Source organism: Dreissena polymorpha, chromosome 2 (genome assembly GCF_020536995.1).
Source record: "Dreissena polymorpha isolate Duluth1 chromosome 2, UMN_Dpol_1.0, whole genome shotgun sequence".
NCBI classification, from domain to species: domain Eukaryota; kingdom Metazoa; phylum Mollusca; class Bivalvia; order Myida; family Dreissenidae; genus Dreissena; species Dreissena polymorpha.
The window spans coordinates 53,054,976-53,068,331 of record NC_068356.1 but is presented as its reverse complement, the minus strand read 5'-3'; the positions used below and the strand labels follow the sequence as shown (position 1 = coordinate 53,068,331).

The window sequence follows — 13,356 nt, the reverse complement described above, 5'->3', positions numbered from 1 at the left end:
TTCAATATTTAAAAAGCTATGGCCAATGTTAAGGTTTTATCACGACGCCTACGGCGGACGGCGGACGACGAGCTGGCTATGACAATAGCTCGGGTTTTCTCCAGAACAGCCTCGCTAAAAAAACGAACAAAAAGTGTTATTGAAGACATTTTAAAAATAGGAATGAACACAGATATGCACCATTTTTATCGATAAGTGCAACAATGTGTTCAATACTTTTTGATCAATATTACAAATCACAACAATGTTTCTACTCAACAAGAAAAACAAGAATATTATCAATACATTTACAGCAATAACAACAATACCAGTGGACTTTCAGTAACTTCCAGTAACACATATATTCATTCAGTGCAAATGCGTTAACAATACCAACCATAAACCTAGTGAACATTTAGATAAGAAGATGAGATACAAATGACACAAACACACTTTATTTCCTAACATGCATACGCAAATAAACACCAGTCACATTTCTACATATGTCGACAAAATGAGTTACTACTATTAGTTCTAACAAGATGTGTTTGTGAAACACAATGTCCCCCTATATGACGTTTGACCTTGAAGGATGACCTTGACCCTTCACCACTCAATATGTGCAGCTCCATGAGATACACATGCATGTCAAATATAATATTGCTAGGTTCAATATTGCAGAAGTTACATTACATGAGCAATTTTGACCCATATATTTGACCTAGAAAGATGACCTTGACCTTGACCTTTCACCACTCAAAATGTGCAGCTCCATGAGATACACATGCATGCCAAATATCAAGTTGCTATCTTCAATATTGCAAAAGTATTCATAAAATGAGCGATTTTGGCCACATATATTTGACCTCTGACCTTAAAGATTGACCTTGACCTTGACCTTTTACCACTCCTCAAAATGTGCAGCTCCATGAGATACACATGCATGCCAAATATTAAGTTGCTATATTCAATATAGCAAAAGTTATTGCAAAATGTTAAAGTTGGCGCAAACCAACCAACCAACAGACCAACAGACCAACCAACAGACAGGGCAAAAACAATGTCCCACACTACTATAGTGGGGGACATAAAAAGTAATATATGCATAACTTGAAATTATACCGCTGGTTTCCAAGCGCGATACGTACATATTTTGTTAAGATATATACAATGTAGAAAAATTACATTACATAACTTTATTTTGCAAACTACTGTTATCTATGCGATTGACATTTTTTAATAAAATGTATCGAAATTTATTGTTTCGGTAAAGTTTACAGCCTACTGTAAACAAATCTTTTGTAAAATTGTGCACATTTTTAAAAAGTGAAACGAACGTCTGCAAGTCAAACTTCAATTACTGAACAAATCACTATTACGATAAGTTGTATAATTTTCACGTTCTTGGCAACAATGATCGGTGATTCGTTAAAGACAATATGTACTCAAAAGTTATAAATAAGTGTTGTCCGCGCCTTGTTAGTGATCTATTGATCATCGTTAACGTTTTACATCAGAAGTCTAATAAAAATAGCATCCGCGTTGGCAACTCGACTCCCTTCCATTATCATCCTCATGCCAACATCTGTTACAACCTCGTTTATTCGTCTCTTTAATGCCTGCAAAATCGCATCGGTATGGTCAATCTCCCCGTTCTCATCCCTGCAGATTGCCACTCTGTTCAAGCGCATGAGCCACAACAACTCCAGCTCAATTCTCCTCCCGCTGTACCATCGTAATGGTTCAGGATGAGCAATAAGAGATTTTCGTATCTTTGGAAGTCTAAGTATCATCTTTGGACCTTCATTGAGCATATCTGTTATCGTTGATATCCATGTGCGTTGCTGTTCCACATCCAGTCCAGAGGTTGCCATCAAATTCCTTTCTGGAATCATATAGTATGGTAGCTCTAAGGTGATCAATGCAACTCTAAGCGCATCCAATGCTTCATGCAACCACTGCAAAATACTTTTTTTATGAAACGAGGCTTGAGGATTATTTTCCGCCATCCATAAAATGATGTTTTTTAATGTGTACGATGTAACTTCTTTCATACGTGGATGTAATACATCGTTCTTTATCATTTTCAATAAAACATACAATTTAGTTTGAGTGTCGTTAAAATTGCTAATTAGTTCGATCTCACCGGCGTTAAAACACACTCTCCATTCAACATGTTGATATTCACTTCCTTTAAATCCACAAGGCGTAAGAAATGCCCCAAGTGATACGACCCTCTGAACGGCTTCCGGTGGCGGCCAGTGGCGAGGTCTTGCGGCCCATTTTGACAGAATGTTGGGGCAGTAGTAATGTAATGCATGTACATAGTCACCGTGCATGTGTCCAAGCAATGTACTCGGAATTGACGGTCCCGCACGCTCATGCCGCACCTCGCCCTCAAGCAAGTCTTCGTTCGACCAGTTATTAACATACAAGTCACTGCTCAAAAGTTCGCGACCATATCCGTCATCACAAAACGCACCATGTACGTGCCTGTGAATTGTTGTACCGAGTCTCTCCAGTAGCAGTCTACAGTGACCATGGTAACTCCTGCGGCTGAGTGATCTCAACACGGTTATCTCCCCAGGAAAGGCACATGACTTTACATCATCTTCTAAACAGAATACTCTATTATTTACAATCATTTGATCCTGATCACTTTCCAAGAAGCTGCTCAGCCCCTCACCTTTGCTACCCGTAATAATCCACGTTGACATTCCACATGTCCGTGCAGTTAACAGCTTGCCGAACTCCCGATATGCGTCTCTCCGAGCCTGTATTATCTCCTGTCCGTAACCGAGCCAGCTCAGTATAGTGCATGTCTCAATGGAGGTATTTTCCCACTGAATCTAAAAAACGTTTCAATTAGAAACACGCTACATGTCATAAATAACATTACATCGTTAGTAGTCAAATAAATCAGCGATACTAAAATTGTTCCAATTTAAATTATTCTTTTACGGCCATACCATTCGATGTATTATCAATTTAAAATTCTAACACGGCACGCGACTTGTTTTCTATAGACAAAGAAGGAAATCAAGCGTGGGTTATTCTGCAATAACTTATGGGCGGAGCTTAATGTTTCGAAAATAGTTCCGAATAAATAAAGAAAATATTGCAGTAAAATGCACGTGCTAAAACCCGCTCTGAAAGAAATGTAATAAATGAAGCATGTATAAATGAAATGAAATAACAAATTGTATATTTGGTGATAAGTGGCACAACCACACCTACAAAGAATGTTATTGGTTAGAAAGCGTAATTCAGAAAACATTTATAGCATGTCAGCTTTTCAGTAGCATCAATAAACGTGCCGTCATTAATTGTCTACGATTGTTGTTTTCAATGAAAGTGACGTCATTTGCAAAATATTTATGAATGAAAACGACGTCATATGTTTGTACACATCAATGACGTCACTAAATAGTGAACTTTGTACTAAGAAAGGCGGAGTATTGAAAAATATAGTTACGTCCTAAAGCTTGAATCAAATCAATCAGAATCGTGTTAGAATCGAAATAATATTTTTCTATAATGGTTTGTTGTCGAATAATCCACAGTAAGTTGTATAGATGCGTGTTATTTCGCACTCGTGATTTAATTCCTACGCATCAATACTCCTTACTGTGGGTTATTCGACAACAAACCATGATAGAAAAATAGTATTTCTTAAGTATTATCTTGTGAAAATATATTACAATTTCGTGTGCATGTTCTCAGTGAATAATTCAATAGTCGGTACAAGTATTGCCAACCATGAATAAATTAATAAATTGAATTAAGTGGATTGAAATAAAGACACTGAAAATATAGACGGTAATCAACGGCGAGTTCATATATATTTACGACATCCATTCATAAACATACTAAACATATAATGTTTAAATCTCTATTATCTGAAATTGCAAATGCGGAACGAATAATGTTATAACTATTGATAATAAACTAAATTGCTATGGTTAAAGCTGCATAATTTAACGAAATTATATAAACTTTAATTGTTATGTCTGTAAATACAATATATTGATGTTAAAAAAGTTTTTTTTAATAATTTGAAAGAAAACTGTGAAAAACGTTTGCCAAAAAGTAGTGTCGTACTTTGGCACGTGCAGGCGCTGAAAAGTGGTTATAAGAAGATTCATGAGAACGGATGTATTAATTTTTTTCATGTTTCACATTTTGTACAGAAGTAAAGTATTTAATTTGGGACCAATTATTGATATACAGTATAAATTTACCGTTGTTCTTTTTTCTAAAGATGTTAACGTGTATCTGCCTTTAGTTATGCAAACATTAACCATCTAGATTGAAATGTCATTAAGAAATATAATAGGGGTAGGGGAAACGCAGACATATAAACGGGAAAACTATGCGTTAATTGTCATTGTGTACTGGACACAAACTGCACTCGACTTATCATCTTACCAGGTCTTGTTTGCTGGACACACTGCCCTGTCTTGGGAATCTTTCCGGTTCATCAGGTCTTGTGCCACTTTCAGCCATCCGTACAGTGCTGAAGTGAGATATTTGATAAATATAGGATCTTGCATCAGTGGTCGTTTCGTATTGAATTTATTAAACTCATCTTATAATATGACCTAGGCTGCAGGAGTGAAATAACGTAATGCTCAATTCTGTTTATTACATGGGTGTTATTCTATATCCAATAAATTCATCCAATCGGCATTCTTCATATGTACCACGTGACCGTCCAATATATTCCGGTATTGGATCCAAAAAGTCTGTATTTTTTTCCATATTGGACAGTTGAGTACAAGTGCACTAAGCAATTGCTTTATAACGATAAAAGCCGTTACCGAGAAAAAGTATCCGAATGTACTATAATCGATTCGCACAGGCGATATTTTGCTTGTATGTCTCGTTTTAATACTTTCCTATTGAAAATATGAGAGGAAATAAAAAAACGAATCGAGAATGTGATATTTAATTAATTTTTATTGTTAGAAAAAAAATGCAAAAGCAAGTGATATTGTTATTGCTAGGAATTGAAAACAAATATGCAACAGCAAAACAAAAAAAAACAATTTTATTAACCTCAATGACAACTTTAATCCAATGCTAGCCTAATAACAACTAAGTTACAATGATACGCATTTCCATTTTCCTTTTTCTGTTCTTCCATCCATTTATCGAAATGTATTTTAAACCACAGTATTTGTTGATAGCGTTTGTACACATGCTCACCATTCTGACCCAAAGGCCAAAACACAATTTACGAATTCGTAATCCTGTCGGAGCGAGCTGTTTTATTTCTATCGAAGTTAACAATTATGCATGACAAACACACAATCCCAAATACGTTTTGCCTTTTGGATTCGTTCAATGCTATCAAAATGGTATAATTTGCTACTAGATTTATTAAACACTACCACCTGCATATTGTTGTCCCTAAAATGCAGAGTCTTGCTTATACTAGTATGTTTCGTCAGAGAAATGACGTCACACGAGATACGTCATAAAGTGCGTAATCAATGAATGAAAATAAAAATACGGAAAGCTGGTTTTGTAATGAGGATATAGAATAAAAAATGTATTACACTAGTTATATAAATGTGAAATGACGTCATTTTTGTGACGAAATGCTTTCATTATTCCAGCAAATTTCTTAAGTAAAACTCTTTAACACTGTAATAAAAAGGTGACAAGAGCATAAAATAAAGAGAAAATGTGTTGGTCATGTTATAAATAGAATCTTAGATTCGTGGTCATTTTGTATTGAATTTATTAAACTCATGTTGTTTCAAAATGAAGTATTGAACTAATTTTATAAATTGAAGCATGCACATTTATACTTTAATGTATAATATATAAAGTGTTACAAATGCTCTTTCGAAATGTTCTTTTTTTCTATTGCGTAAAAAATTTTCTTATTATTTTGCAGGACGACATCTAAAAACTCTTGATTAAACTAGCTACGTGGCTGTCCACATGCCATATCAACACAAGTCGCGTGCGTTACTGCAGTGTTCAACATTCCGCGCCGAAGAACAACCTTTATGATCGGTCAAGGGCACGGTATTATATTATCTGCCATTGTATTGAGTAATCATAATGATACTTTTGTTCAATATATAATGACTTAAACTTAATGTTGTACATTAACGCAGATAAGTGAAAGGAAAATACATTAACGACAACTCCATTAACAACTGTAATATTTTGGTCCATTGCATGAGGTAAGCGCATAAAAGTAGCAATAAATGTTCCTACTTCATCAAGTGTATTATTTTACTACTAGTTTAGTTCGTGGTATCGAACACACCATGCAGTGTATGTTACAATATCAGTAAAATAAAATTCTATATTTACTTCCATTTTACTTCCTTTTATTTGAAAGATTAGGATATATAAGAGGCCGTTGAACGAATATTTCTTTTGGAAAACTATTCATTTTGCTCGCCCAGGTATATTAGAGACGTAATGTTTTTTATTAAACCGGCATATTACCTGACTAGGCTAATAAATCAATTGTGATGTATAAGGTAAGGCAGGTTTCATATAAGACGTGTCTTTTACACGGGCAGACGCCATCTTATTTGCATTTTATTGAAAAGCAGTATTGTTAACGTTACATAACATAACTTAAACTTATGTACTGTAGCGTGTCAGCTATGATGCACGCGTATTCGTGATCGTGTTAACAATATTGATTTATATAAAACACTCTTCAATGTTTGAGTTTGCTGAACGAAAAGTACGTTATCTGAGCAATGACATGCGTGAATAAATATTATCAGTTTGTTATCGGTTAAATGCCGAATGAATTTAAGTAAACTTTTAACATGTACTGAGAACATAAAATCAAAACTGTTCTATAGTTTTGTTGCTTTCGAATTTATTTAAGAAGTTGTTTAATGATCTCATTATTTTCGCCGGTGCCATTTTATTTTACGTTGAACATTTACCGTCGACATTTATATGTTAATGTCGCAATTACCGTAACAGAAATACACCTTTTTAAGGCTCAGTGTGGTTGAGCCTCAAGTGAAAGTTAAAACACGACACATGCAGACGCCTCACGAAACTTGGATTCAAACATGTAAACTGTTAACTTGAATAATTGGAAGCTAGTCCAGTAGTTAATTCAACGATATTACAAAGTATTCACGAACAGAACGCGATGCATTGACTTTTTATATTAACACGTCCATCTGCACCTGTTCGGGTTGAACTTTATATAATCACAATTCATATGCCTATAATCAATGTTCAACCGCATTTAAGAATTAAAAAAATGACAACTTAATATTAGGCGATTAAAATTGAAAGCATACATCTCCACAGTAAAAATATCGCCCGGAGATTTTCGATGCTCACGACACCTAATGAAAGCAAACAGCACAAGTAGTTTTACTAATGATAAGATTAATTTCCACGCAATATCGGCAGATTAAATGACACTAGCATAAATAACCGCGACCGCGAGCAGAGATGAGATAAAACGGTTGGTCACTTATTCCATATAAAAAAATACGTGGCATACTCAATCAATGAAAAATTAACATATTTATCAACGTTACCAGTCTTTGGCCGATAAACTAACCACAGCGATCATAGATGACTGATGTGTGATACACCTTTTACAATACTGTTGATACCAGAAGTCATATAACGGTGATTACGCAATGTTATTTTGTGTGACTTCATCCGATTCAAACTTATCATCAATAACGAATTAGCTTGTCATGTGTTTCATGAGATAATTTTAAAAGACCCACATACATTATAAGTCTATCTGGACAATACCGCTTCACAAAGAAATTGATTAGATTGTCATAACCACAAATGTGGTTTATTACTTGTTCAAGTTTATGTTCAAATACCTATATGTACGACACTAATCCATATAACCAGTTATATATATATGTAAGTATCCATTAAATACCTTTAGCTCGCATGTAGTCACACATAAACTTGACACGCGAGACATGCGTTTTTTTATCAGATTTATAATTGATTGATTTTATGTATTCCAAATTAATCGTGTAACTGAACTAGTATGTCTGGAGACACTTAACTTCTAATGGCGGTAGAGTTCGGCGTTGTTTTCGTACAGACACGGGACCTCCCATACGGGACCCGTGTTTATCATTGTTTGGTTAAAATACCCCGTGGATAGTGTAGAGTAAATCAACATTATAAACTCGACCGAAGTACGTAGAAAGACCATGTAAGTAGATAATAAAGTGTTCACAACAGGTTTTATATAATGAAGCGTTCATAAAATGTAAGTATATGACAAAGCGTGCACATCAGGTTTGTAGATGATGAAGCGTAAACAACTTGTTAGTTGATAATGAAGCGTTCACAAGTACTTAGAAGATGATGAATCGCGTACAACATGAAAGTAGTAATGAAGCATTCACAACTATTGGTTGATTAAAGTGATCTTTTCACGATTTGGTAAATTGTCCAAATTGAGGTTGTTTCAGATTCACAAATTTTCGTTTTAGTTATGATATTTGTGGAGAAACAGTAATACTGAACATTTACCATGGTCTAATTTAGCCAATATATGCACCTTTTGACGATTTAAAAACCTACAAATTATAAAGCGTTGCAACGAGAAACGATTAAATTTGTAGTATTCTGTTGTTGTCGTTAAATTTTGTGAAACTACGAAGATTGCTGATATAGTGCATAAAATACTTTATCCAAGAATGCTTGGCAGATTAGCCGAGCGGGCTAATGCGTTTTTACTCCAGGTTACTCCTGGACTCCGGTAGTCACTGGTTCGAGTCCAGCTGCGGCTACTTGTTTTCCTATTTTAAATTTTATTCTTGATTTTTTTACTGGAACTTTTAAGATTCAATGTTTACATTTATCAATATAAAGCATTTAATGACTATTTTCCCAATGACTTATTTCAAAACATGCCAAAAACTGTGAAAAGGCCCCTTTAAGAAGCGTTCACAACATGTAAGTAGATGATAAGACGTTCAAAACATGTTAGTAAATTATGAAGCGTGCACAACAGGAAAGTATATGATGAAGCGTGCATAACCTGTAAGTAGACAGTGAAGAGTGCACAGCAGATTAGTAGACGATGAAAAGTGGACAAAACATGTATGTAGATGATGACGCTTTCACAATAGATTAGTAGATGATTAAGCGTAGTCAATATGATATCATTTGATGAAGCGTTTACACCAGGTTAGTAGATGATTACATGGACAAAACAGACTAGTATATTATGAAGCTTTCACAATAGGTTAGTAGATGATGAATCGTACACAATAGGGTATTAGATGACGAGGCGTGTACAACATGTACGGAATGACGAGTGGTTCACAACAGGTTCGTGTGTGATGAAGCATACTAAACGGATATGTAGATTACATGTACGAAGCGTCCACAATCGGTTGTTTGATGATGAAGCGTTAACAACAGGCTATTAGATGATGAAGCGAACACACTGGATTAGTAGATGATGAAGCGTTCACATCAGGCTAGGAGATTATGAAGCGAACACACTGGATTAGTAGATGATGAAGCGAACACACTGGATTAGTAGATGATGAAGCGTTCACAAGAGGCTAGTAGATGATGAAGCGTTCACAACAGGTTAGTAGATGATGAAGCGTTCCCAACAGGTTAGTAGATAATGAAGCGTTCACAACAGGTTAGTAGATGATGATGCGTTCACAGCAGGTTAGTAGATGATGATGCGTTAACATCAGGCTAGTAGATGATGAAGCGTTCACAACAGGTTAGTAGATGATGATGCGTTCCCAACAGGCTGGTAGATGATGGGGCGTTCACGGCATTTTAGTAGATGATGATGCGTTCACAACAGGTAAGTAGATGATGATGCGTTCCCAACAGGTTAGTAGCTGATGAAGCGTTCACGGCATTTTAGTAGATGATGAAGCGTTCCCAACAGGCTAGTAGATGATGAAGCGTTCACAACAGGTTAGAGATGATGAAGCGTTCCCAACAGGTTAGTAGATGATGATGCGTTCACAACAGGTTAGTAGATGATGAAGCGTTCACGGCATTTTAGTAGATGATGGAGCGTTCACAACATGTAAGTAGATGATGAGGCGAGCACAAAGGTTAGAAGGTGATGAATCCTGCACTTAATGTTAGAAAACATGTGCTCAGCAGTTTATTTAATGATACAGCATACACAACGCGTTAGTAGATAATGAAGCGAGAACAACAGGTAAGCGTGTACAACAGGTTAGTACATGATAAAGCATGTACAGGTAAGTATGCACAATAGGCTAGTAGATTACTATGCGTTAACAAAAGATTATCGTGAACACCATATACGCTGATGACGAAGCGTTCAAAACTAATTTTTAATTTGTACCCCTAAGGTTAGTCTGTGCACCGGATTTGTTTATGACGAAACGTGCACAACTGGGTAGGAGATGATGACATTATTATATACAATCGATTTTGAATTGCACGTGGCAATTATAAAATTTCACCTTCATTATTCCTTAGATTGTAAGCCTTTTAAGCATGATGTCCGTATCTAACTTCTTATACAAATATGTATTGTATAAGCAGGCTCAAAAACATTACCTGCTCAACTAATGAAATACAGAGGTCTATAATTTTGTAAAGTTTGGCATCGCAATATTCACTGAATGGTAGGTGTAAAAAAGTGTTGCAAATGCGTAGCATTTTGTGAAATATCCATTTGAGGCAATTGACGTTTTTTTACAAATACACTGTAAACAAAATCAGCATCGTCTTTTTCGGCGATATAAGTTTCACTTAAACTAGTTTTGATCTTTAACGCAAAGTGAGGTTATCGGTGTTTAAAAATAACAGCTTAATATGTTGTACACAAGTAATCGTTGCACATATTTGCGTCCGTAACCATATGAGATTCGCCATAAAACATACAAGGTGGAGTATTGGTGTTGTCAGATGTACTATCAGTGAACGGTTTAAATAATTGACGGTGATGGCAGGCTCTCAAACAAACTAGTACGGGGGTTTACGAAAACGTTTATTTGGTATGTTTTGTTTGATAATACTTACTTTATTGTTAAATTGCAAGTTATTTCGCCAATTCAATTGACTTTCCGGAATGGTTGCTTATCGCTTTTGTATACATATTCTGCATGATGTTTTACGAATTAACTAATAATAACTTGGACGAGCATTTCTTTATAATAATTTCAACACGTTGAATTAATCTTCATATGTCACGCAATGCTTGACGCTTTCTATTTTCCAGAAAGAACGCATCCGTCAGAAATCGATGTGTTAAAAGAACACCATTTAATCGTTTGGTTAAGGTTATTTCCGTTGTCCAAACATTGAATAGGTCCTAAGAACTCGTTGTTAGGCCTTTTCAGACTCATAAACGTTACATTAAACATTAATTAGCATTTGCGTTGTTTCTGCCTTTAAATTGCGCATCAAATATTAATTTTAACCCTAACTCCGGTAATGAAGTTTTTTTGATGACACAATAACAATAATATTATCTTATTATACATCAAACAACAATCTATTCAACAGCAGGCAAGAAGTGAAATAGTAATTACCTGTTATTATTCAGCCGACAAAAACACGTCAATAACCAGAGTACTTATGCGCACTTTCAAGAGGGGCGTACTGTTGGACCTTGTGCCTTTGTCACCTGCTCGTTCACTTTTATCACCCCGTCCGACTTAGATTAGTATCTTAACGCAGCTTGCCGGGATAGGCCGAGTTAGCACGATTTATGGTTTGTTTGACTTTGACATAATGAAATATTTTCGGTTTATATCGTATAAATAAAGTATACCCGTAATGAATACTTATGCGTGATTTAAATCACGTATACCAATCGTCGACCACTTCGTGAGTGTTTCCGTGAAGGCTAAATTATTAGTGTATAGTTAACCGTGAAATGTGTCATTAAATATAGGTTGATTTGTTGTAAATGCCAATTTACTAATTATAATTCACAATTCCTCATCGTTTGTTCACGCTACATGAATTTTCTATTAATACACATTTAGCACACTCAACTTGCTTTGGTGAACTGCTGTATGATCTCAAATGAAATGTAATATATTATTTTGCCGCAATTGTATGACTTGGCTTAGTAGAAAGACATTGCTTATTTGATGTTATTTCGGCATATAGGTTATCAAGTCAACTAAAAAGTAAGAACATTAACACATTACCTATTTAAACATGTCACAAACTTCGATGGCGTTCGTTGATGAATAATTGAAAACACTAGGATAAATATGATATAAACGAATAAGTATAGCATTATAAATGAGATTGGTTGTAGTGTTTTGCTTTCTATGCTATTGCGATATCCACAAACTGTCCAAATGAACCATATAGGTCAATATAATGGAATATAATTTATTGCAGGACAGGACATTCAAAGGGACATCAATACATATTAAATATATACAAAACAGTGAAGCCAAATAAAATTGTTAGGTATGCGTTTATCATACTGACAACTACAACACCCAACCCCCGCGCAGAGATTTGACTGGAACCAGCTGCATCCATGTGATGTTGTTTTTGTTTTTTTTAATTTAGGTTATGAATTGTTTTGTTATGAACCTTAACTTATACATGTTTTAATGTAAAAGAAAAAGATACTGTTTATGTGACAATCGGGACAAATTAACCGGATACAGGTTTAAAAGATAATTAAAGGGATAACAAAAATATAAATATGTATAGGTATACATAATTGGTGAATGGGATTGGTCAGTGGTTCTCTATTAAAGAACACTCGGCTTAACAAGCAAACAATACTCTGGATGCAGGATCACGCGACTTTATGGGGTTCACAAATGGATGTTAATGGATGTTAACACACCGGCAAGTGGTGCTTTATTCAAATAACTGTTTACAACAATTTTTCTGAAAAATATTCACTATTGCATAAACGACAGTTTTTATGCGGCTTATGACAATATGAAAATCATCAGAATTACTTTATTCAATAAGCATGTGGTGATGGCCAAAAAGTCGATGTGTTCAACATTCATATACACGGTTATATGCTGCACGCAACGTTAAATGTTGGCACCGATTTCAGACGTATTCAGTAACGTATTCTTATGTCTAAAGATATCGACAAAAACCTGCACGAACAACTGTATTATATGCAAACATATTATAATACTTTAAGAGATTTGCAAAAATACACTTCTTAACGGTGTCTTTTTATTATGTTTAGCCCTCGTAAAAACCCCTGTGAACCCATTGATACTGCACCCTGATAAAGATAATAGATAAACATTCAAGTAAATCAACAATTTTGCAGTTTGTATACAACTGAACATCAAGCTAACCGTTGGCTATAATTTTGGTTAAAATAAATGTAATATATATCGAATGCAATATAGTTTTGATAGTCAACCTAGTAAT

General features: G+C 35.0%; 2 protein-coding genes across 2 annotated transcripts in view; both read right to left on the bottom strand.

The window, feature by feature from the left end:
• Nucleotides 1–1,160: 1,160 nt before the first annotated feature.
• Nucleotides 1,161–13,356, bottom strand: part of LOC127867041 (uncharacterized) — a 151,211-nt gene continuing 139,015 nt past the window's right edge. The window contains exons 2-3 of the mRNA XM_052407964.1: nt 4,408–4,495; nt 1,161–2,828 (exon numbers count right to left, since the gene is read on the bottom strand). Coding sequence (XP_052263924.1) covers nt 1,488–2,828; nt 4,408–4,485 — 1,419 coding nt within the window. The 5' untranslated portion in view covers nt 4,486–4,495 and the 3' untranslated portion in view covers nt 1,161–1,487. The remainder of the gene's footprint in view (nt 2,829–4,407; nt 4,496–13,356) is intronic.
• The window catches only part of LOC127867047 (uncharacterized), a 147,208-nt gene continuing 135,012 nt past the window's right edge, over nt 1,161–13,356 (bottom strand). Inside the window, exon 4 of the transcript XR_008043239.1 lies at nt 1,161–1,947. The gene's annotated coding sequence lies outside the window, so the exon portion shown is untranslated. The remainder of the gene's footprint in view (nt 1,948–13,356) is intronic.